Source organism: Pelophylax lessonae (genome assembly GCF_965119305.1).
Source record: "Pelophylax lessonae genome assembly, chromosome: 10".
NCBI classification, from domain to species: domain Eukaryota; kingdom Metazoa; phylum Chordata; class Amphibia; order Anura; family Ranidae; genus Pelophylax; species Pelophylax lessonae.
In genome coordinates, this window is record NC_138777.1 from 203148995 (window position 1) to 203174464 (window position 25470).

At 47.9% G+C, this 25470-nt stretch overlaps 1 protein-coding gene across 4 annotated transcripts in view; it reads right to left on the minus strand.

Moving 5' to 3' along the window:
* Nucleotides 1-25470, minus strand: part of CNOT1 (CCR4-NOT transcription complex subunit 1) — a 59007-nt gene that overhangs the window by 8371 nt on the left and 25166 nt on the right. For 2 of the 4 annotated variants that reach the window (XM_082270147.1, XM_082270146.1), the window contains exons 22-43: nt 25167-25406; nt 24925-25065; nt 23281-23460; nt 23074-23190; nt 22835-22945; nt 22681-22758; nt 22338-22590; nt 22111-22241; nt 21708-22004; nt 20940-21080; nt 17779-17883; nt 17450-17569; nt 17167-17361; nt 4854-4996; nt 4595-4703; nt 4340-4509; nt 3676-3907; nt 3347-3595; nt 2916-3079; nt 2719-2836; nt 2540-2641; nt 2239-2412 (exon numbers count right to left, since the gene is read on the minus strand). In XM_082270147.1, coding sequence (XP_082126273.1) covers nt 2239-2412; nt 2540-2641; nt 2719-2836; nt 2916-3079; nt 3347-3595; nt 3676-3907; nt 4340-4509; nt 4595-4703; nt 4854-4996; nt 17167-17361; nt 17450-17569; nt 17779-17883; nt 20940-21080; nt 21708-22004; nt 22111-22241; nt 22338-22590; nt 22681-22758; nt 22835-22945; nt 23074-23190; nt 23281-23460; nt 24925-25065; nt 25167-25406 — 3570 coding nt within the window. Of the gene's footprint in view, nt 1-2238; nt 2413-2539; nt 2642-2718; nt 2837-2915; nt 3080-3346; nt 3596-3675; nt 3908-4339; nt 4510-4594; nt 4704-4853; nt 4997-17166; nt 17362-17449; nt 17570-17778; nt 17884-20939; nt 21081-21707; nt 22005-22110; nt 22260-22337; nt 22591-22680; nt 22759-22834; nt 22946-23073; nt 23191-23280; nt 23461-24924; nt 25066-25166; nt 25407-25470 lie in introns of all 4 variants that reach the window. The other 2 variants (XM_082270145.1, XM_082270144.1) reach the window with 1 other exon arrangement.

The window sequence follows — 25470 nt, forward strand, 5'->3', positions numbered from 1 at the left end:
TTGGGAACCTTTTTGTAAGACTTTACTTTTTAGTTAGTTTTGTTCCTGAGAGAACTACAAGCAACAGCTGGCTAGGCGTCGGACTGGATATGCCAGATCCTTAAGGTCTCCCAGTCCGGCCAGCGAGCGTGTGCAGGTTACAGTCCAGCACTTGGCCTCGCCACGACAGAGCCCTGATGGATGGGGGCTGGCCTGCGAGTGAAACCCTGGGATGCCCTAAACCGCAGCGTACCCCCTGGCCGTCAGCACCCCCACCCCGGGTGGAGAGGTAGTCTGTTCGGAGTGGTGCCCACCTGATGCCGTTGGTATGGTAAGTGTCCTCCATTTCAATGGCGGTCTTGGGGTGGACATGGATTACTCCCTGGGAAAGTCTGATCCTCCTCAGATATCCCTCAGTAATACCAGGGACATTACTACAGCAATCCGTGCTAAAAATATGCACTGTTACTGTACTGACACTGACAGGGAAGGGGTTAAACCTGTGGGTGATCAAGGGGTTAAATGTAAGCCTAGGGGACTGATTCTAACTGTGGGGGGGGGGGGGGGGGGCGTGGCTTGTGAAATGACCATAGAGATATGTGATCCTATATACAAGGAGCACATGGGCTCTATGGTAATTGCAGGGAGAAGGAAGGTCGGCTGTGTTTACATCAAGGAGACCTGTTGGCCTCTATCGATATCAAAGACGCATATCTACACATGCCTATCTATGCTGGACACCAGCGTTCTCTTTGCTTCGCTGTGGGAGAGGAGCACTTTAAATTTGTGGTGTTACCCTTTGGTCTCGCCTCTGCTCCCAGGGTCTTCATAAAAAAAAAGTGTTGACTCTGATATTGGCACTTCTACATGAAGAGAAAGTGGCCACACACCAAAAAGATGAATTGTTTTCGTCAACAAGAAAATGGTGGCAACGCGCGGCTCCCAGGGGGGATCCGAGAGGAAAACACTAACAGGAGGGGGGGGGGCCTGACAGGCGCCCCTACCAGGCCCATCCCCCTCCCGAGGAACAATTGTTTGGTCGCCGGTGGCGTGCGCCCCCCCCCCCCCCCCCAAATCGCCAGTGCAGCCCCCCACGTCGATCTAAAAAGGTATGTCCAACCCAGGATGTAGGGGTTGTGGGCAGATATGGGGGGGGGCGCACAGGCCTGCAATAGACCACTATGAAAGGGGGCGGAAGCGGACCACATTCACCAAAACCCTCCTAGGGTAGCGGACGGGACAGCTACTTACAACCCCAGGAACAGGATGGACACTGCTCCATCACAATGTGGGTGCTGGTGGCCAGGAGGAAACGCTGTGGCTCAGGCCGAAGCCAGTTCATGTGCGCCCTCCCGAGATGTTTAACTCGCAGCCCAGCCCCCCGTCCAGTGGGGCTATGTCGCGGCCGACCTAGCGCAAAGCTGCAGTCTGCACGCACTCGCTGACTGGACTGGGGGGACCCTAAGGATCTAGATTAGTGATGGCGAACCTTGGCACCCCAGATGTTTTGGAACTACATTTCCCATGATGCTCACCTACACTGCAGAGTGCATGAGCATCATGGGAAATGTAGTTCCAAAACATCTGGGGTGCGAAGGTTCTCCATCACTGATCTAGATTATCCAATTTGTCGCCCAGTCCGGCACTTTTAGTTCTCACAGGAACAAAAACAAAGGAAAAAAAATTCCATCTAAAAAGAAAAAAAAAAAAAAAAAAAAAAAAGCCAGGACCAGAGATCCCAGTAAGGGACTAGGTCCTTACTCCTGACTAGGCTAGAAATCTGAATACCTATAGCAGAGAGTGGGAGTATACCCCCAGAGACTACCCCATAGGCGTGGTAAAGTTTTTTTCTTTTTTTGTCTGCCTAGTGTCCTACTCCTGTAGGGGGCAATATATTATTTTATATATATATATATATATATATATATATATATATATATATATATATATATATATATATATATATATATATATATATATATATATATATATATATATATATAGAGATCATGAAGATGAGGAGCTGTGCCCGTCAATGAACGAAAGAGAAAGAATAGCCCATCAACCCCCCCCTTCTGTGTTCTGTGTAACCAAATCAGCCCGTCATGTCCTTCAATCCACCCATAGAACCCCTCATATGCACAGCAGGGGCAGATAATTGGCAAAGAAGATTGTTTAGCACCACACTGTCTAAAGCTCAACAATAGCTTAAAAATGGTGAAAAGTAGTCCCTTCATGCGACTGGTAGATGCACGATACCTTGAGGTTGGGGGTGAAGGGGTCCGGAAGTCTCATGTTTCGGGGGAAGGCACTCAGGATCAGATTCCTCAGCTGGATGCAATTGGGTGGGATGACGTCACAGAAGCCATAGTGATAATCACAAAGGAACTCTGGGAAGTCATGAAGCAGAACCAGCAGTACACGCAGCGTTCCCTGCAACACAAAGCAGAATAAATATCTGGCCTTTTTATTAAGATTGGGGAGAAAAGGGGGTTGGGGGGGGGGGGGGGGGGGGAGTTGATTGATGACCAGAAGCCAGGTGACATTTTCTGCAATTTACCTTGTACAGAATTTGCATAGGTTTGGTGAGTTCCACATTTCGGAGAAATGGGGCCAGATATTTGAAGAGGTCGATCAGTAGTTGGGCATACATTGGCCACCCCTACCAGAGAAACAAGTTAGTGACACAAACTCTTTGCAACCATACACAGACATTGTACACATGAACAAATAACTCACCTTCTGCTGAGGAGTGTGCGCCAACATCCGTGCAATAAAGATACGGTGGGAAATCAACTCCAGCCATGCGTAGACGAAGCCAGCTGCTTTGGTGGGCCGGAGGATGTGGAAGGTGTTGCTGTAAGAAAAGCCGTGAGGTGATCACCGAATGTCTATAAACAAGCTACAGGTCAGCAGAGCTTGGCTACAGGACTTACCAGAAGGCAGTGAGGGTCTGGAAGTTGATAGTTTCCAACACATGTTCCGGTGCATTCAACTCAAGCAGCAGCATAATGAAGATGCGATGGTACGGAAGCTGCTGGAACTCACTCTGCCTCACTTCATGATCCTGGAGCAGAACCCCCACTACGATACCAAGAACCTGGTACACAACATGAGAGGTCAGTACTAGGACTACAATACTCAGATGCCACAAAACACAAGAGGCCAACTACCATCACTGAGAACCTTGCATACAACACAGGAGGTCAGTACTAGCACTACATTACTGAAAACCTGACAACACAGGAGGTCATTCCTAAAGTAACAATACTGAGAACCTGGCACATAACACATGGCAAATCCCCCCCCCCCCCCCCCCGACTAGAACACCAAATTAGCACCCTCCCAGAGGGGGGCAGGGCCTCACTTTGTTGAGAAGATTGATCTTGGTGACGGTATTGGTGGCCTCTCCAGAGTGTTTGACTAACAGCGCGATCAGCCTGACAAAGGCGTCCAGGTTATGGTAGCACTTTGCTCGGATCATGGTGGGGTTGGCAGCTGGATTGTGCTGCTGCTCAGCCTGAGCACGGTAGCTTATTTCCACACACATCTCTGTACACAAGCGGAAGAATCGGGTGATGAGGTCATCAGTCTTTAGGATTCCTTGCTGGTGCATCTGACCAATGAGAAGGACACAGTGAGAATTTCCCTTTTAGGAAACAGAGCTGTAAAGTCAAACCAGACATTGCAACTCACCTGCCCAACAAATGCAGAAAAGGCTTTTGTACTGTCCCGCCCGGCAGCAGCCGAGTGATACAGATTGACCCATTCTCTCAAAAGGTACTCTGCTTTTTCTCGGAGTCCTGGAGGATCATCATACTCCGATGCTTGGGATATTCCAGAATGCATCATGAAGTTTGGCCCACCCTGGGCCCGTTCAATCATGGCCTCGAAATTGGAGCGGAGCACGTCCATCAGCTGTGGAAGTCTAAAAATGGGAGAAGAGGTATGTCAGAACGAGGAATTAAAGTCAAGTCATTCAATCTCCAGCAGGCAGCAATATAGCCCAACTGTTACCGAATTCCTAGGTCCCTTGGACACAAAGTCCAGTCATTCAGTACACATCCACCAACATACTGCAGCTATTACCACTAAGCTGACCAGAGACTGCAACTGGGACTGTACAACCATTCTGTGACTGTCACCACCGACTACCCCTGGGACTGTACAACACACACTCACTACGCGCTGCACACAGGACAGGCATGATGTGGAGTATGGGTTATAGGTTTCCTGTTGCACCACAGCGTAACCTCTGCCCAAAACAGAACACAGGTTTAAAAATGGTGCAAGTAACTATATGGTCCTCACGAGTCCTCAGCTAATGCTTGCCAGTTCTCTGACCAAACTTGTAACTCACCCTTCAGGGGCATTGCCCCTCGAGTGCGCATTGATACGCATGAGAGTTTCTATGGTGTGGAAAAACTCTGCCTCCGTCACATGACTCACGCTGCGCTCATCCACAAGTAAGATCTTCACAAGTTGCATAGCGAAGGCCACTGCCATATAGTTCAGCCCGTTCTCCATTGACTGCAGAGAGGACGCAGGTTATGAGTGGAGGGGCTGACAAAATTATGAGACAGGAACAATAGGACAAGGCGCACTAGAAGCTTACCTGTGCCAGGTGGACATCATACTGTTGCATGTTCACAAGATGGTTTCTAATGAGAAGCTCCACAGCCTCCACATTGTACTTGTACTCATCCCGACACTCGATCAGACACCTGCCAGTCAAGATAGTAAAGGTGGTGTAGATCTAGCTCCACCACATCATGCTGCATTTACCCAAAACATGGATTCCTACCCCCAATATCACAGTACATGCCACCCAAAAACACTGGCCTCCAGACCCCCCTCCTGGTCTTAGTACCTACCTGGTAATCTGCTTGTTGCACCAAGGAGAACCATAAGCCCGGCTGTCCTGCAGAGCTTTCAGGACGAGTAAATGACATTCCCGGTATCTGAGCAGGAGGTCTGCATCAGCACCACTGGTGGCATCCAACAGACCTTCCACAGCCTGAGTAAAGAGAAGACAGAAAAAAAATCAATCAGTACTGGATCCTCTCAATGCACCACTGCTGGTGGATGCACTTTCCTGCAGAAAAGGTTTATGGCAATTTTTATTTTAAATGTCCTACCATGTTCAAGAGGAAAGGTGTTGGCAAGTTTAACCATGTTTTTGGGGACCCCAATCATTCGATAACAGGATTTTTGTACCCATTAAAATTCTAGTGTTTTTTTTGGAATGAAGAGCCAAAGTATTTCACAGACTTGGGTTGTACTGCCAGTCAAGAGTGGATGTGAACCAGATAGTCCAGCGTGTACAGGAAACCAAGCTTGGCTTTGGAGATTAAGAACTTGAACAAAAACTCCTTTTGGCCTCCAGGCTGTCCTCAAGCCACCAACAAGATAAGAGCAGAGATGAGCTCTTTAAAAAAAAACGGTATAAAAGCCAAAACCAAAAATGTATTATTGCAGCTGGCCAATCATTAGATGGGGCGGCTGCATCAGTTTTCTTTGACTATATTCCCCTGTGTTTTCACCTGGTGATCTGGCCAGTAACACCTCCTGTAGTGAGGCACAACTCTTCTAAAATGGTCTTGGAATAACCCAATGTACACATGTAAAAAGTACAGAAGGGGGCGCCAACAAAGTGTAGAGAATTAAAAAACGAGTAAAAAGGTCAAGAAGCACTCCCAGCATAAGGAGAATAAACTGCATATCGTTATAGCTCCACAAAAGGCTGGACTCTAAGGTGGTGCAAAGTTTGGCAGTAATGTGGCTGAAAGGTGCAGAGCTGCACCAGGAAGCGGTTGGTATATTGCTGGCCGAGATAACCCGGAAGCCTCCCAAGCACATCTGAACCTGCTTGCGATCCACACTGGATGACAGCATCGGTCATATAACGGCAGCTTCCAGGCGCAGCTCTGCAACCTTTCAGCTGCATTCCTGCCAAACTCTGCACTGTCCCCATGGCTCCACAGAAGGCTTGACTGATAAGCAGCAAGTGCATTTTAATCCTTTTTTTAATAAATACTATACACTCGAGATGTTGGCACCCTCCTCTGTTCTCTTTGCTGACTAGGTTACCAGATAAAAATAGCCCAAAAAAAAAAAAAAAAGTAAAACTACGCAGAGATCACATCTAAGAATTGGTATGCCGCTATATATTGTACGTTTACTTTTGGGTTACTTCTTTACGTTTAGGAGTAATAGCAGCAGGCTGCAACTCCTCAGGTCTATTGTCACCCATTAAAGGGCTCAAGACTCAGCCAGACAGTGTTGGTAGCTGAAGACTCTAGAAGAAAAAAAAAAAAAAAAACTTATCACATCTGTCCATGTTCTCTAAGGTGAAGTACACTTCTAACCTCTGGGGTTACAAGTCTACAAGCAATCTGGGCTATAAAGCCATGCACAACCATAATGAAGTCTGACCAGAATAGAACCGAGGAGGGGGCCACACCCAACAGAGGACTGCGTGCATGCAAGACTCAGACCCGAATTCCAGGCTATCAGTGTCAGGCCTGTTCTCATGTGTCCTAGGTGCCCGCATATTGCACCATAAGGCAAGGGCAATGTAGATCATAGTACAAGGCTAGGTCCACATGTCACTAGCAGTCAGGAAAAGCAGCAGGAAGGTGGTGTGTGTGTGTGTGTGTGTGTTTACTTAGCAAACTAGGTCAGCGCTCAGTCCCTCAGCACTAACTCCTTCTGTGGTAAACCAGCAGAACACAACTTCAAATGATGCCCAAGGGATCCTAGTAACTCCCAGTGCTCAGTCTGCAGGCCTACTCATAAGTCTTTAAAGATAGACTCAGCCTGGAAAGCACTCCATGGCTAGCAGTACACTCAAGGCCTAAAAAGTTGCACAATGCAGAGCCAAGAACACATGCCAAGACAGTCCTGTAATCATTCAGTCCAGCAGAGTCCAGGTAAGACCTCCAGAAATAATGTTGAGAAAATGCTAATCCAGATAGCAGCATATAGACCAGCCCAAGCAGCTTGGGGGGGATCCTGATTAAGGGGGGGGGGGTATGGTGTTTTTGACTTAACGTAAAAAACATTTCTCTGATGTTCATTGACGGACACAGCTCCAGCTCTTAACTATTGGGTTATACTGCCCGATATAGGAGTAGGACACTTAGCAGAAAAATAAGACTGACTACCCCTATTGGCAGTCCCAGAAGGTATACTCCCCCCCCCCCCTCTGCTATAGGTACTCAGTTGTGTTACAAACCGTGTCAAAAGAATTACAACTCCACAGAGGGGTGGGTGCTGTGTCCGTTAATGATCAGAGAAATGGATTTTACGCTAATTCAAAAATCCCATTTTCTCTTTCGTTCATTGACAGTTCCTCATCTTCTTAACCATTGGGACATCCCAAAGCAGTGTCAAAAATGAGGGGTGGGAACAGCAAGAAAAAAAATTCCCAAGGCTAAAACCGTAGCTAACCAGGTTACAGGAGCTCAACTAAAAATCAATTGGAGCGCAACTGAAACCATTACACCCCCAAAGAGGGAACAGGCCCTGTAAAACAGCAGCCTGCAAAACCTTGCGGCCAAAAGCAGCATCTGCAGATGCCAACGCATCCACTTTATAGAACTGTAAGTGTGCACAGGCAACCGCTTTATAACCCTGTCACCGACGCCCGATGATTGAAGGCCCAAGAAGCACTGAGCGCCCGAGTAGAGTGCGCCTTGACAGGGAAAGGAGGAATCTGACCCTTGATGGAATAGGCCTGAGCCAGTCTGTCTGATCCATCTGGAAATGGTCGCACAAGAAGCAGTCCTTTCCGTGGCCCATCCATGAGCACAAATAGCGAGTCTGACTTACTAAAAGACTCCGTAGCTGCCAGGTACACCCGGATCGTCTGAACCACATCCATCCAGGGCATGCAACGCCACTTCTCTAAGATGTTGTTTGGGCCTGGGACACAAGGAAGGCAACACAATGTCTTAATTCAAATGGAAATCAGAGAAAACCTTTGGAACGACAGACAGGGGCGAAGAACCACCTTATCTCTGTGGACCACCAAGTAAGGTGAACGTCAAGATAACGCCGCCAATTCAGATACCCTGCGCGCAGAGGTGATTGCCACCAAAAAGGCCACCTTTTGGGACAGCGTAAGCAAGGGAATCTCCGGAAGATTCTGGAGAACAGAGCACACTTGGAGATACCAAGGTGGAAACGGAGACCACACTGGAGCAGTCAAGTGTCAAACCCCCTGAAGAAAGGTACGCACCAGGGAGTGTGTGGACAAAGGTCATTGAAAGAAGACCGCCAAGATTGACAACTGGCCCTTGATGGTACTCAAAGCCATTTACTGTGCAACCCCCCGATTGAGGAAAGGTCAAGACCCGAGCCCCAGAGAGAGCGAGGGTGAACCCAAAGAGACTCACACCACGAAATGTACATTTTTCCACGTATGATGGTAGATTTTCCTAGGAGGTAGACTTCCTGGCTTTCAACAGAGTTAGAATCACCAACTCAGACAAACCTCTATCCATCAGGACCTGGCTTTCAACAGCCAAGCTGTCAAAGCCAGCGACTGTAAAGCAGGATGGAAGATCGGATCTGGGACAGCAGATCCTCCCTGAGAGGCAGTCTCAAAGGGACGTCGGAGTATCAAGACCAGCAAGGCCACTAAAATGACCGGAATCCCTTCTTCCTCGATCCTGCGCAAGAACCTTGGCAGAAGCTTGAGAGGAGGGAAGGCGCAAATCAAAGGATACTTGCCTGACAGGGGCACCAGCGCATCTGTGGCGTCCACCAGAGGATCCCATGACCATTCCACACACCTCTTTACCTTTCTATTGAGCCGAGACGCCAACAGATCCACCTCATGGGTGCCCCAATGGAGACAAAACCGATAAAACATCTGGATGAAGAGACCACTCCCCTTAGTCCAACGCCTGCCGACTGAGATAATCCGCCTGCCAATTTTCCACCCCTGGAATGTGTACGGCGGAGAGAGCCAGAATAAAGCGTTCTGCCCACCGTAGAATGCCGGCTACTTCCAGATCTGCCAATACACTTGTGCCGCCCCTGGTGATGAACATAGGCCACGGCATTGTCTGATTGAATTTGCAATGGACACCACTGAAGACGATCTGTCCAGTGATCCAGGCACAGCCTGAGCGTTCTGAGTTCCAGGACATTCATTGGTAGTTTGGACCCTGAGCGGAGTTCCGGCCCAGGACACCTCCCCACCCAGACAGACTGGAAACTGCACAGACACAATCAGTGCATCCACCAGCGCCTTTTCGTGCGTGGCTACAGGAGTGAAGAAAACAGGATTTTTGTAAGAACGTAGCTTTTTATTGCGCCCAAGAGGCGCGGAAAAAAAAAAAAAAGTCTGAGCGGTGAAGGTCCCCGCTTATTACGGGGTGCTTTGCTTTTGGAGGATTGAGAAAGAAAAGTACTCTTCCCACCAGTCAGACCCTTGATCAACTCATCCAGCGAAAAATAATCACTCTCCCAGAAAAAGAAGATCTGTTAAGGCCTTCTTGGAAGCCTGGTCAGCCGACCAGCTCTTCAGCCAAACCATGCGTCTCAAGGCAATCCCCACAGCCGACACGCTGGCTACCAGGGGAGCCGCATCCAAGGATGGATCACACAGGAACACCAGGGCCTGGGACATCTGGTCCATAAGTTCCATCAGCTCCGGGGGAACTATGTCAGGATCCAAGTTCCCTTTCAGAACCGTCACACATTCCGTAACCGCCTGCGACACTAAAATAGACACAAATACTGGTTTCAGGATCGAACCCACCAACACATGAGGATGGCGGGAAAGGGATTCCACCCGCCTGTCCACCGGATCCGTAAAAATCGAGGGAATCTTCCACAGGCACTATAGTAGATTTGTTCAACCTGGAAACAGGATGATCCACCTTAGGTGGTACCGTCTCAGCAAAGGGATAACGGCGTTTAAAGTGCTTAGGCACTACCAGCACGTGCTTGATGTGCCGCCATTGGTCATTAATTCTCGGGACAAGGAAAAAACTCTCGATTTTTGGGTCTTGCGGGAGCAAAAAGACACCCGTGTCCATGCCGCTGTGGGCTCATCTGCCAGTTTCCCTTACTGAAACAATCAAGGCTTCCACCAAGCCATGTTCCTGCGCTGCAGTTGAAGAGGACAGGTCCTCTTCACCATCGGATTGTAAGGACAGTGACCCCTCAGGTAGGGGGCGTCCGTGGCGACCATATCAGTCTCTGAATCAGAGGACCCCACCTATGATGGTGAAGGCAGAGGCCGTTTACGGCTAGTAACCTTTTTTTTTGTAATGAAAAATCGACCTTTGTCGCCAGGCTTTCCAGTGCTGCTGAAATCGTGGCCAGTCGCAGTAAGGGGATCTGAGGGTGAAATCAGCACCTGGGACTCCATAGCAATGCACAGAAAAAGAGTACTGTCACTTTAAAAGCGCAGATTGCGGTCCCCACCGCCTGCGGAGTCCCCCTTAAATATATACAGATTGTGGGCATATCCCTGCACATTGAGACCCCAGTACTTTCCTGCTGCAGATCGATTCAGGTTCTCTCTGAAGGTGGTAAAGTGAGAGTCACAGGAAAGGACATCAGCCTGGTATGTGAAAGGTTGCACTGCTTGTGTAGCTCCAATATGGCTACACAAAAATGGCTGCCAATGCAAGTTTATGGGAAACAGGGAAAATGGCTGCCCCATACAAGTCAATGGGAAAAAAAAAACAGTTCTATTGCCCACACTAAAGATGGTGGAGCCCATGGCGTGCCATGCAGTCAGGGACCCCCAATATGAAGACCACAAGGGATCTACAACCAGACCCAGAAGAAAAAAAAATAGGTACCATTCCTACCCCCCCCAGGCCGTTGCAACAATAGCGCCCTCCAGGGGGCAGGGCACAGGGCCAGGTAGCCTGACAGGCCAGGAGGATCTTTAAGAAGTCCAGGTCCCATTATCCCCAGGAGAGGGCCCACATCCCCCCTCCCCAAGACCACCAAGGGACAAGGGGGGGGCTGCATTTACTCAACATACCACGGACCGGGTGGGCTCCACTCCGGACAGACCACCTCCCACCTGGAGTGGGGGGTGCTGCCAGCCAAGGGGTACGCTGCCACTCAGGGCGTTCCAGGTCATCGCATCCCAGCGAAACATCCACTTGCAGGCTCGTCCCCATCCAAAAAGGGGCTCAGTCGTGGCGAGGCCTAGTGTGGGACTATAATCTGCTCATGCTCGAAGGCCAGGCTGGGAGACCTTAAGGATCTAGATTATCCAGTGCGAAACCTCAGCCGGCATTGCTTGTAGATCACCAGGAGGATCCCCCTGAACACTAACAAGCAAAGTGAGTAAAGATAAAACAAAAATTTTCTTAAAAAAAAAAAAAAAAAAAAAAAAAAAAAAAAACTGGAGACCGAAGTCCCAGCAGGAAACCTAGGTCCTACTCCTTCCCTATGCAGAAACACAATGGATTTGCTGGAGCAGGGTGTGTGGGGGTTATGCCTATAGGGACAGCCCCGTGTGTGTGGTGAATTGCTTTTTTTTTCCTGCCTAGTACTACTCCTACAAGGGGCAGCATAACCCAATGGCTAAGTATGAAAGCTGCGTCTGTCAATGGACGATAGAGAAATCCTCACTATCTGAGAATTCAGGGGGCGTGGTCACAGACCCCGCAGGGTGAGCCACCTCCACCCGGGACACAAAGGACTCCAGGAACGCCGTGAGTGCATCAATGGATGGTTGGGACCCGGAGGGCCCTGCAGCCGGAGAGGAGGTCAGGTGGGGAAACGTGCTCCATGAGCAAGAAGGTGGACCCCCAAAAAAAGTGAAAACCACTGCTAAAGGGACATCCACACCATGCTGACAGCACCACCCTGTGCAAAAAAGTACCCCTCGATCCTGCAGCAGAAAGGACCCCACCAGACTCACTACCCCACAGAACAGGCACCACCAGGGTAAACTGCACTCCACGTGCGACGTCCAAAGAAGAGACTCAGGAGTCCGCACCAGGGGATAAGGAGGTGCTCCCACAACCAAAGTCGCCGCCCAGAAAGGCTCCACTGTGGTTTTCAATGCCGGGCGAACGCAAAACAGCCTTCAGACTACACAAACATGGCCGCCGTGTATTACAGAATACAGACCACAACAAAATGGCAGCACCACAAGGCTCTCAGGGACCCAGGAGATCCTTAGGTCTAAGGCAAAGCACAGAAAAGGGGGGGTTGGCAGGAGTCCCCACCAGATACACACCTCCCCGGTTAAATGCGAGGCGTTTAACTCACAGAGCAGCCCCCTTTCGGGGGGGCTAGGTCTGCACGCGCTCGCTGGCCAGACTGGGGTCTAGATCTGGATCTAGACTGTCCAGCCCGTCATCAAGTCCATATATAGAAAAATCCATCTAAAGGGCAAAGAAATTGCCGGGACCCAAGATCCCAGCAAGGAACTAGGTCCCCACTCCTCCTGACTAGGCAGAATAAAACAAAACCAAAAAAAAACCCAACCGAGTACCTATAGCAGAGAGGGAGAGTATACCTCCAGGGACTTCCCTTAGGCATAGTCTATTTTAAAGCCTAGTGTCCTACTCCTATAGGGGGCAGTTTAACCCAATGGTTAAGAAGATCAGGAGCCGTGTGTCAATGAACGAAAGAGAAATGGGATTTTTGTACTCACCGTACACTAAGCAGAAAAAAGACTTGGCTACACCTATGGGCAGTCCTAGGTGGTATACAGCCTCCTCTCTGCTCTAGGCCTTCAGTTTAGTAACAAGAAAGCCAGGTCAGAAATATTATAACTCCATAGAGGGGTGGATGCTGTGTTCATTAGAGAAATGGATTTTATAGCAAGTACAAAAATCCCATTTTCTCTTTCGTTCATTGACGGACTCTCCAGTAATCAGAACCACAGTGATGTCCAAGCAGTGCCCAACATGAGGGGTGGGACAACAAAATAATCAAGGCTAAACACAATAGCCAACCAGGCAAACAGGAGCTCAACAAAAACAACCGAAGCCCAACCTAACAATACACCCAACAAAGAGGAACAGGTGATCTAAACAACAGCCTACAAAAACTATGCAGCCAAAAGGAAGCATCCCCAGATGCCAAAACATCCACTTGGTAGAATTTAGTGAAAGTGTGTACCGACGACCAAGTAGCCGCCTGACGAAAGGCCCAAGAAGCACTAAGCGTCCAAGTAGAATGCGCTGTTACAGGGAAAGGAGGAACCTGACCCTTGATAGAATAGGCTGAGTCACAGTGTCTGGGCCATCTGGAAATGGTTGCAGAAGAAGCGGACAGGCCTTTTCTTGATCTGTCTGACCACAGCGAGTCTGACCTCCAAAAAAGGACTTCGTGGCTGCCAAATAGACCCATACCGCCCGAGCCACATCCAGGGCATGCAACGCAATTTCCTTTGAATGTTTGTGACTGGGACACAGGGAAGGCAACACAAGTTCTTCATTCAAATGGAAAGCAGACTACCTTAGGAAGAAACGGACAGACATAGTGAAGAACTACCTTATCTTCGTGGGCCACCAAGTAGGGGGGTACGACAAGCTAATGCCGCCAGTTCCCACACCCTGCGAGCAGAGGTAATAATCAAAAAGGCCATCTGGGAAAGCGCAAGCAGGAATCTCCCAAATATTTTCAACGGGAGGCTTCTGGAGAACTGAAAAACAAAGTTCAGCTCTCACAGCGGTAAAGGAGACCACACCGGTGGAGTCAGATATTGAACCCCTCGAATATAAGTATGCACCCGGGAGTGCATGGCCAGGGGCCGCTGAAATAAGACTTCCAAGGCTGACACCAGGCCCTTGATGGTACTCAAGACCAATTTCTGCTCAACACCCCGTTGAAGGAAGGTCTAAAACTGAGCCATCAAAAAACAAAAAGACACGAGGGTGAACTCAAATCGACTCACACCACGAAATGGACGCTTTCCACATACGATGGTAGATCTTCCTAGGCAGTAGACTTCCTAGCCTTCAGCCGTGTCAGAATCACTGACAGAGGTAACATCTATCCTTCAGCACCTGGCTTTCAGCAGCCAGGCGGTCAAAGCCAGAGACTAACGCTGGATGGAATATAGGCCATCGTTAGATCCTCCCTGAGAGGCAGCTTTCAAGGGACGTCGGCGACCTGTTCGGTCACCAAAATGACCCGGCCACCAAAATGACTGCAATCCCTTTGGCCTCAATCCTGCACAAAAGACGCGGCAGAAGCATGAGGAGAAAAAAAAAGGCATTGATCAGATGATATGGGGCCACCAGAGCATCTATGGCATCCGCCAGAAGATCCAGTGACATTGCCACAAGCCTTGGTACCTTTCTGTTGAGCCGGGATGCCAACAGATCCACTTTAGAGGTGCCTCACGAGAGACATATCTGATGAAACATGTCCAGGTTTAAGGACCACTACCCTTGGTCCAACGTCTGCCAAATTAGATAGTCTGCCTGCCAGTTTTCCACTCCTGGAATGTGTATGGCAGAGGGGCTAGAACAAAGCATTCAAGCTACCGGAGGATGCCGGCTTCTTCCAGGGCTGACAACACACTTTTGTTCCACCCTGGTGATTGACATAGGCCACTGCCGTGGCATTGTCTGACTGGATCCGTACCGTGAGCCCCCTTGAGCGGAGCCTAGTCCCAGGACACGTCCCCACCCGTACAGACTGGCATCCGTGGTGACCACTGTCCAATACAAAAAAACGGGAGAAAGGATATGCCCTGCTAAAGAGCGAAGCCACCAGATCAGGGAATCCCTGGTTTCCTGGCTCAGCCGAAACAGATTGTCCAGAGAATTCGAACACTTGTCCCATTTCACCAGGATCTCCTTTTGAAGGGACCTTGTATGGAACGGTGCCTACAGAAACTGCCTCTAAGGTAGATCCCATCAGAACTTATGCAAAGTCCGGATGGAGGACCATCTGCTCAACAGCAGTAGATGAATCGCAGCATGCAACTTCTGGAGCTTGTCCAGAGGAAGAACCACTCGGCTAATTTAGTAGCCAACAGAACTCCTTCAGGGTCTGTATATGATCTCCACAGCGTCCAAGGACTCAGCTCGCAGGATGAAATAGTCCAGAACCGCAATCTCCCACTGACGTAGCAACGCCAGAACTGGGGCCAACAGTTTTGTGAAGGCCCGAGGAGCAGAGGCGAGACCAAAGGTTAAGGTCAAACTGATAGTGCTCTCACAGCAAAACGGAGGAAGCGCTGTTGTCAGTGCCATTCCTGTATTGGAATGTGCAGATAAGCATCCTTGATGCCGATAGAGGCTAGAAAATCCCTGATGTAGGGATGTCACTATCGTGCGAATAGACTCCATTCTGAATTTCTGTACCCACGCAACGCAGTTCAGGGCATTGAGGTCCAGCATTTGACGTACATTCTTTAAAGACCATTAACAGGTTTGAATAAAAACCTTGAAACAGTTTAGATACCAGAACAAATCGCACCCTGAAGCAACAGGTCTTCCACACCCCCAAAAAGAACTTTCAATCGGTTCAGGGACAGACGTTCATTGGAAGGGAAGAACAAAACTATCTTGTAACGTGACAGTATCACTTCGTGGACCCATTTGTCATTTTCCAAGGAGGTCCATTGTCCCAGAAACGAGTGAAGATGTTATAAGAAAAAAAGGGGGACCCACCACAAAGTGCACCTCCATGGAACACCCCCACCGCAACGGTAGCACCAGCAAGCAGAGCACCCCACAACCTGCAACAGAGCGCAGGAAGGACCCCACCAGAGCAGCACCGGTCTGCACTAGAGATAGCCTGTATCCATGGGAAAGGAAAACCCAGGAGTCAACACCAGGGGAAAAGGAGGAGCTCCCACAGCCCCCCAAAAAAAAAAAAAAAAAAAAAAACTCCCCAGAGGCTCCACTAGCACGCTGAAACCATGGGTGCCAGACTACACAAACATGGCCGCCGTTCAATGGTCAAACATAGGCCCCAAAAACAGGCGCCGGGCACGTCAAAATAGCGCCCCGCCCCAAGCCATGAAGCCCAGCCATCACGCAGCCCCCCCAACCCACCGCACTATCCCGGAGGGGGGTTTACCAGGCTGGCCCACAGAAACTACCAAACAAGGGGGGTCAACCTTCAGGTCGGACTGTCCGAGGGGGGCCCGCGTCCACCCCCAAACCCATCCGGGGGGGTACAGTTACCAGGAACCAGTCGGGCACCACTCAAGACAGAACCTCCTCACCATTGAAATGGAGGAGCCAACGGCCAGAAGGAAAGCTGCGACTCAGGCCAAGACCCTGTCGTATGCGACCTCGCAAGGTATTCAACTCGCAGGCCAGCCCCCTTCGAGTGGAGGCAACCAACGCAGAGCTTCGGTCTGCGCACGCTCGCTGCCCAGACTGGGGAGATCACTGGATCTAGATATCAAGCCCGTCGCCCAGTAAAGAAGGGGGGGGGGGAGAATGACAGGACCAGAGATCCCAATAGGGAACTAGGTTTTTACTTTTGACTAGGCATGGAAAAAAAAAAAACCTGAAGGCCTATAGCAGGGGGGGGGGGGGGGGGGTGTTTACCACCTAGGACTGCCGATAGGCATAGCCAACTCTTTTTTCTGCCTAGTATCCTACTCCTGTAGGGGGGCAGTATAACCCTGTGGTTCTGATTATTGGAGAGCTGCATCCGTAAATGTACAACAGAAAGTAAAGCTTCTCAGCCGAGCAGAGGACAGACCTCTATCCTCCTTGACACTGCCATGGCAGAAGTAGGAAGGGTTATCACACAAAAGCTTTTTTTTATTTCATTTATTTATTTGCCAATTATCTAAATCCTCCTTCAGGCAGTAGTATAACCCAAGTCTACAAATTCCTATGTTCCTCAATGAAAAAAAAATCTCAGGCTGCAAGTTACTCTTGTCCACTGCAGAAACATTAACATGACTGTCCCAGAAACGTACTGTGCTCAATACACAAACACATGGTATAAAATTCTTCCCAGCAAAAGATAAGTAGCATCTCCTCTTCTTACGTAGAAGCCTTTATTTCTTTTTTTTTTTTTTTGGGGGGGGGGGGGGGGGGAGGGGAGGCTCCTCTAAGAAACCCTTTTTTCCCCCTTCATTTTAGGCTGGGTGCCTCAGGAATTTGTACACTTTTAAAAAGGTTGCAATAAAAAAAATAAACATAATAGTTGAGAAACTGCTTTGGAAACCCCAGATCTATACCCATGGTACCATCAAAAGTTGCCACTCACCTTTTGCAGCAGCCCCAGAGCAGCAATGGCATCCCTGGTGTTTCGGGCCAGTGCAACAGCTTCCAGCAGACCTCGCAGGGCCTGAGATTGAGGGTTCATGGCAAGTGTGGGTGGGATGGCGTGAAGATGTTGCTCCAGTTCAGCGATACACTTGTCATAAATCTGTGCTACGTCGTCTGTAGCCCAGGCTTGTTGCTGAAACAAACACCAATTTTTTAGTATGAGCCACAGAATGCAGAACCTCCTCCACAGAGGAGCACGGTTAAATCCATTATAGTGGTACCTTCATGGGTTGCGCCAGGAATCCCGTGGGCTGAGTCAAGTCATTTGTGGGGAGGAAGCCAGGAACATTTCGTGCAAATTCCTCATAAACAGCCAGCTGTTTGGGGTCCACACCTCCGACCTGAGGGAGCATAAAGCCAGAAGTTAGCGGCTTAATTTACAGAATAGATCATGTATCACGACAAAGGGCAAAACAATTAACAGCCACATAATCCGCAGGTAACAATCATCTCTGCATACATCTTGCACACAAGAAACCAGACCAGAGCCATCATGGGCACAACAAACCTGAACGTTATCAGACATTAACCAGCCCTGGCACTGCATTACCTTTAGTCGGATCTGCTCTGGCATCCTCTCCGCCTGGTAGGTCAGTACGACTGGATCACAATAGCGTCGTCCCTCCTGCCTCGCATGCTTCCGTAATTCAAATTCCTGCACACATAAAAACATTGTTCTGAGTGAAAGAGCTTACAAAGCATTCATATTCTCCTTATGCAAGACTAGGAGTCAATCACACAAAACTAGTCAAGAATACTTCTGTCCTCTTTAGTGCCTTACCACTGCTTTTAGGTAGAGCAAAAAACACAAAGTGTTAACCCCCCACCCCTCCCCCTTTGTTTTTTTTCTTTTCCTTCTCTACCCTCTTCTATCCTCAACTGCCCCTCGTTCTGCTAGTTCTCTATTCTTCTAATCGTTCACACTCCTATTAAAATCAGAAGCGGATACTAATGTTGTAGAAGCACGTGAACTTTCATTGCCTCTTTAGGCCTTGGAGCTCTGTATCTCAACTTGGAACTGTTTTAAGTCTGTGTGCTTACCGTGCTGTGATTTATTCTATACATATATGATTCTGACATGTTCCACGTCCACATGTTTCTGCCTAGGTTTTTTACTCACACTCAAGTTCATCCGTCTTTGAATAAATATAAATTGGGAAGAAAAAAAAAAAAAAAAACCCCCAAGGTGTTTTCTGTGCCCCGTGTGTGTGTGCCCACACACAATGGCCCGCCGTACACACAATCTGAAAATCGGACAACAGGATCGTCTGTTTTTCTTTGTATGTTAGTTGCATATTTCTAGCCGGTACACAAACACTTCCCCAGAATAAATCCCTTACAGAGTTCCCAAGCAATTCACACTTCAAGTGATGTTAATTATTTTATTAGAAAAGAAGCTTCAATTTGTCATACTTACCTGCTCTGTGCAATGGTTTTGCACAGAGCAGCCCTGATCCTCCTCTTTTTGGGTCCCCCTGCTGCTGCTACAGGCTCCTCTTATTTGGCGAGTGCCCCCATATAAAGCCGCTTCATAGTGCAGCACTCGTTGAGAGCTTGCTTCCGAGGCGCCCTCTCTACTGTTGACACAGACAGGACGGCTTTGCCCCACCGCCACTCCCTCGTCACAGGATTTGGTTGACAGCAGCGGGAGCCAATGGGTTTCTGCTATTAATCTGCCCAGTGAGGAGGGACAGTCAGGAGAACCTCTGCTCTCATGCACAGCGCTTGATAAGGAATGTGCTCAGGAAAGTATAGGGGGGGGGGGGGGGGGCGGTCCTGTTGCATTTTTAAGGTATAAAAAACAAAAAAAAAAACTATTAACCACTTGCTTACTGTGCACTTATACCCCCTTCCTGACCAGGCCAATTTTCAGCTTTCAGTGCTGTCGCACTTTGAACGACAATTGTGCAGTACACTGTACTCTATACAAAATGTTTATACCTTGAGACCGCTAGCGTGTTCTTTTGGTGGAAGTTATATAAAAAAAAAAAAAAAAAAAAAAAAAAAAAAACTTTGCAAATAAGTAATTTTTCTCCTTGACCGATGTGCATTGATGGGCAAGGATAGGTTCACTGATGAGGCGGCACTGATAAGTGCATGTCACCCGTCAAGATTACCGGCTATCCTCCCCTCACACTGACTGTGCATGGAGAGGAATGTTGATAACCGTCAATTCTGTTTACACTGCGATTGGACACAGCTGATCACGTAGTTAAGGGCTTCTGTGATTGGCCCTTTACCACTATCCGTGGCTGGCAGTGTCCAAAGCACACAAATCCCCGAGTCTGCCGGATGAGCGCCTTAGGGGGCGGACGAGGGGTGGGGTTCAGAGGACGCCAATGGACACCCTCCCAGAACAGAAAAAGTGGTTACGGTAAAAAGCTTTAGAACCACTTCCGGACCGCCCGCAGTTTTATGTCGCTACTTTGATGGTAAATACTGGGGTTATAGCAGATCGCTGCAATAACCCCGGTATTTTTTTTTACATAAAATTGGTCCCATCGGCAGATTGACCATGGGATCACTTATGGGCAGCGGGAGAGGTGCCCCCCGCTGCACGTCGGTAGCAGGGAAAATGACTCGATCCTTTTGGGTCCTAGGCAGGAAGTCCCATGAGTGCAAGATAGCCCCCCACTTGACTATGGTTTTGGAGGACCGGAGCGAAGACAGTGTAAAAAATAAAAAAGGTAAAAAAGAAAAAAATTAAAGCGCCCACATATGCACATGTGAGGTATGGCTGTGATTGTTAGAGCGACAGCAATAATTCTACCACTAGACCTCCTCTAACTCTAAACTGGTAACCTGTAGAATTTTTTAAAGCGGCACCTATGGAGATTTTTTAAGTACCCATGTTTGGTATCTGTTTACTCGGCGTAACATTACCTTTCATATTATAGAAAGAAATTGGGCTAACTTTACAATTTTCTTATTTATTTTCATTAAAATAATTGCATTTGCAAGACCGCTGGGCAATACAGTGACAAAGTATTGCAACGATCTCCATTTTATTCTCCATTGTCTTTGCAAAAAAAAAAATTATAGATATTATATATATATATATATATATATATATATATATATATATATATATATATATATATATATAATAATGTTTAGGGGTTTTAAGTAATTTTCTAGCAAAAAGTTCTGATTTTAACTTGTAAACAACAAGTGTCAAGAAATAGGCCTGGTTCTTAAGGGCTCTTTCACACGGGCGGTCCGATCAGATCCGCATGTCAGTTTTTTAGGCGGATCTGATCGGATTCCCCATTCAGCCCTATGGAGCAGCGGATGTCAGCGGTGACATGTCCGCTGACATCCGCATCCGATCCTGTCCGTGAAATCCGGACGGAAACCCCATTTTCCATCCGTCCTGGGGATCGGATGAGAGCAGACAGGCGGTCCGCACTCATCCGATTCCCCATAGAGAGCAGCGGGGGCTGCGACACCTCCCTCTCCGCACTGCAAGCGGAGATGGAGCTGTCATCCGCCGGCTCAGCGGGGATCGCGGATCTATCACCGCAGAGCAGCACGGATCCGCCTACGGAGGCGGACCATGTGAAAGAGCCCTAAGTTGTTAATTCAAAATTAAAGCAAACATTTTTGCAAGAATGAAAGTTTGAAGACACATGAATGTTGGCATGGTGTTACAATCCAGGACTGAAGCATCACATGCAGACCAATTACTGAAAAGGAGCAGCGAGTACATACCGTGGCCAACCTCTTGTCCATTTCTGGTCCAGCTTTTTCAACTGCCGTCTTCTGGATGAAGCAGCAAGCCAGCTCACAGTTATCCTGCGCCACCTGAGCAGCAGCCTGTTCCATCATCTCGCGCTGCTGGGGGGAGGCAGCCTGACGAACAAACAACAATGTTAACAACCCAACGCTGGACTGGTTTGTCTTACCAGGCAAATTTGTGGAATTCAGAGGGAAACACCCATGTCTACGATCTGAAAGGGATGCTGGGACGCTGATGCATATGATGTGGAGGTGTCCAAGTTGGTTGGATACTGGACTGGTGTATTGGACACTAATAATGTGTTTAGAGTTAATATTCCTATGGAACCCATGATGTGTAATGGGGTGGCTGGATAGAGAAGTACATACTCCTCCGATTTGTATGGCGATCCTTCGACTATTTTAAGTAAAGAAATTGATAGCGGAGAATTGGACCTCCACGGCTCCCCCAACCCACTCCCTAAGGGTAAAAACTGCAAACGAAGCCTTACAAAGTGAACATATGGTTTACCAACATAGGGGGGGGGTGTCCAGATTGGGGGGATTAGGTCTCAAGAGGGCAAATGGAACCTATGTTTGTTGATAATAAAGATATATGTATATATTGTAGGCTATGAAATATTTAAGAATTGGAGCGAAAAGTTTAGTGAATGCGAATTGTGCGTTTTGTAAAAATAGGAAGGAAAAAAAAAAGTTTAAGATGACCCGAATTAAAAAATAAATTTGTGGCATTTAACATACACGCATTGAGGTGGCAAAGCTTGTCTTCAAGTTGGTAGCAATACTCATCAGCAGAGGCTCTCTGCAGGTTATCATGGCCATGCCAGCAGTCAGATTGCGCATCATGTGGTGAGCCGCCACCCGCATTCGAGACTCCTCTGAATCCAGCGCAAAGTCCTTTCGCACTATCTGCTCACAGGTGGTCATTGCGATCTTTATGGAACGGTCAACCACAGGATGTACCAGCTCCTGCACAGCCCGCTCAATGGCCTGCCGCACATACTGTTTGAGGTGGGGGTGGGTTTGGAAGAGAGGGATCTGCAAAAAGGTAAAAAAAAAAAAAAAAAAAAAAAAAAAAGATTAACAAAACCAGAGATAATTCCAACAAACGTTAATTATAAAAGGCTAAAGAATGGTCACTCACTGTTGGATTGAGCGTGATGTGAGGTGCAATACCAGCAAGCGAATAGACGTGGATATCATGGTAGCTGTACTGTGGCTGTGGAGGAACTGTTGGAGCACACGTGGTGCTCGGGGGTGGGGCTGTCGCCGTGGCTGAGGGGAAACAATTCACTTGAGGCAGTTCACATGCAAGGTCAAGCTAATCCCCGGAAAAACAGACAAGGACAAAACCCCCTGAACAGAGCTTACCTGTGAAGACAGCATCAGATTCCTGTTTCTCAACCGAAGCCCAGAGCTTGCCTGCTGTGCGGATGGCATACTCGTTGGCGCTGGGGATGCTGGGCAGTTCCTCTGGCTGTTTCACATCTTTCTTTGGGGCAGAAAGCTGCTCATCCAGAGACTTTAGACGATCCTTGTCTTTAAGGAGATTTCCAGGCTTCAAGTCATTGATGTCAATAGCTAGATTTTTACACAAAACCTCAATCTCAAACTTCAGATTAAGCTGAGGGATGGAAAGGATTGTAAAAAAGTAAAATCAGTGAAGCGCAGAAGGACAAGACAGACTAAACATAATGCTGGATGCAGAACAGACCTTCAAATCATGCTCTTGGTGAAGCTCTGCCAAAACATTCATTATTGCCATTGTCCATGGATTTGGAGGTCGAAAAACCTGCACAGAAGACAAGCCATCAGTAACCAGCAAAGACCTGCGTTATCAATGTAATGCCCTGGAGACAAACACGTACCACACTCCTGACACTGGACTCCAGGACTTTAGCAACAAAAGGCACCACGTAGAGCAGCTCCTGCTGTCCCTTCATATAGGCCTCCAGCAGCAGCGATTTCACATCCAGGTCCTGGAAATTCAACACAACACAAGCTAAAACGCAGCTGGAAAGATGAACAGCCTTGAAACCTCTGTGCCCACCTCACTAGGCAGGGAAACCAATTGTCTGACACTGTGGGCACTTCCAGGAGTCCTTACCGTGTGCAGGATGGGTTTGTTCTTGGCCAGGGTGATCATGCCCAGCCAGTGGCCCAGGTTCTTCAGCAAAGACCGGTCAGAGAAATTAGCAGCAGCTTTGTCAGACGTTAACAACACCTGTTAGGGAAAGTACAGCCATTACTACCCAAGACGATAAGAGTATGTAAAAAAAAAAAAAAAAAAAAAAAGCCCGGAAAAGATCCACACCTTGATGTTCCTGTAGGTTTCCGCTAGAACCATCTTGTTGAACTCCATATGCTTTAGAGCGTCCAGGAAGTTGGAGTACAGACTGTGAAAGTTCAGCTCGATGCTCACCCTCTTCATCACCAGGTACTGAGACACCCAAGGCATGAACTCATCTTTTACAGTTTCCTTCAACTCCTCCACCTGTCAAGTTACAAATGCATGTGGATTAGAAAAAGCATCGGAATGTACACTGACTGCAACCAAGCTCAACACTACAAAAGACAATGGAAACTTCCCTTAAAGGGTGCAAACTATCTGACTGGCTGTGTTTGCATTGTGTGCAGCGCAACAGAGGGAGCTCCCACACACTATGGTTTACTGGTTGGTCTATCTGCAGTGCAGGATAATTTTATTTTTTTAATTACTTGCTTAAACCATTAACCACTTCCGCTACGGAAGGTTTACCCCCCCCCCCTTCATGACCAGACAATTTTTTGCGATAAGGCCTGTGTTACTTTAAACGGACAATTGCGCAACGCTGTACCCACATAAAATTTATGTCCTTTTTCCCCACAAATAGGGCTTTCTTTTGGTGCCATTTGACCACCTCTGCGGTTTTTACTTTATGCGCTATAGACTGACAATTTTGGAAGAAAAAAAAAAAAATTTATATATATATATATATATATATATATATATATATATATATATATATATATATATATATATATATAATATATATATATATATATATATATATATATATATATATATATATTTATTAATATTTCATTAATTTAGGCCAATATGTATTTTGCTATACATTTTTGATAAAAAAAAAAATAAAAATCCCAAAAAGCGTATATGGATTGGTCTGTGCAAAAGTTATAGGGTCTACAACCTATTGGATATTTTTATGGAGTTTTTATTTATTTTACTGATAATGGCGGAGATAAGCGACCTAAAGCGGGACTGACACTGCGGCGGACAAAGCGGACACCAAGTGACACTTTTATGGGGACCAGTGACACCAATACAGTGATCAGTGCTAATATGCGCTGTCACTGTACTGACAGTGGCTAGGAAGGGGTTATCGGTCGATCAAAGGGTTAAATGTGTGCCTAAAATGTGCTGTTACTCTGGGGGAGATGCTTGTGCAATGGGAAGGCAGAGAGCCGTGTTCATAATTAGCAGAAACACAGGATCACTGCCTTCCTTACTGACAGAACAACGGTCTGCCTTGTTTACATAGAAAGACCGCTCTCCTGCTTCTTTCCCGAACAATTGGCGGGTCCGGGTGGACATAGTCCCACAGGCCCGCTAATTGGTTCCTTCTGTGTTCAATCACAGCGGGATTCGGGGTTGCCCGGGAGCTCGCGAGCCCCAGAAGTGTCAGATCACATACTAGGTATGTGATCTGCCACAGAACGGTCGCCCTACTGCAGTATATGTGCATGGGGCAGTCACTAAGTGGTTAAACAACTTTAAAATAACTTTATAACATTTGCCATGAACAGGAGTCTGCCTATTTACAGAATATGATCAGAAAGCATGCCAGACAGAACTTATACATTCAAGAATATACAGGAGGCTGGTCCTAAAATAAGCAGGGTCCCCAGCCACCTTACTGCATAAGAAGATTTCTCCGCCCCTCTATGGTCTTACCTTCTGGGTCATGTTGGACTGTGACAGGTTATTGAATATGAAAGCAATCTTCTCTTGCACATTCTCAGGTGGTTCCACAGTTCTCTCTGTCTGGTCAGTAGCCACCAGAAGCGTGTCTATGTTGGTAGTGTTGATGGACGGCTGAAGAAGGACAATATATGAGATTTAAAGAGTCTTCCATGCCCCCAGGATGAAGACAGACCTCACCACAAGGATTATCTGACCCACAAAAGAATTCTTACCGGTACATCCTTCTTGAAGCTGACGCCAGTGGGCCTGGTGATCGTAACGGTTTTGGCTGAGGTTGTGGCGGTAGATGTGGTAACTGCATTGGTGCTTACGGGGCCAGGAAGAGGAGCTTTGGCAGGGGCCTGGGCTTGAGCCTGAGCCTGGGCCTGTGAAAGTGCAATACTGCCTGGGGTGGTGATAGATCCCTGCATCTTGACCGGAGGATCCCGGGACTGCTGACCGTACTCTATGTACTGAATGGGAAGGAAGCACATGTTAATCATGCAGGACAAGAACAGAGAACAGAGTGTGCAAAGG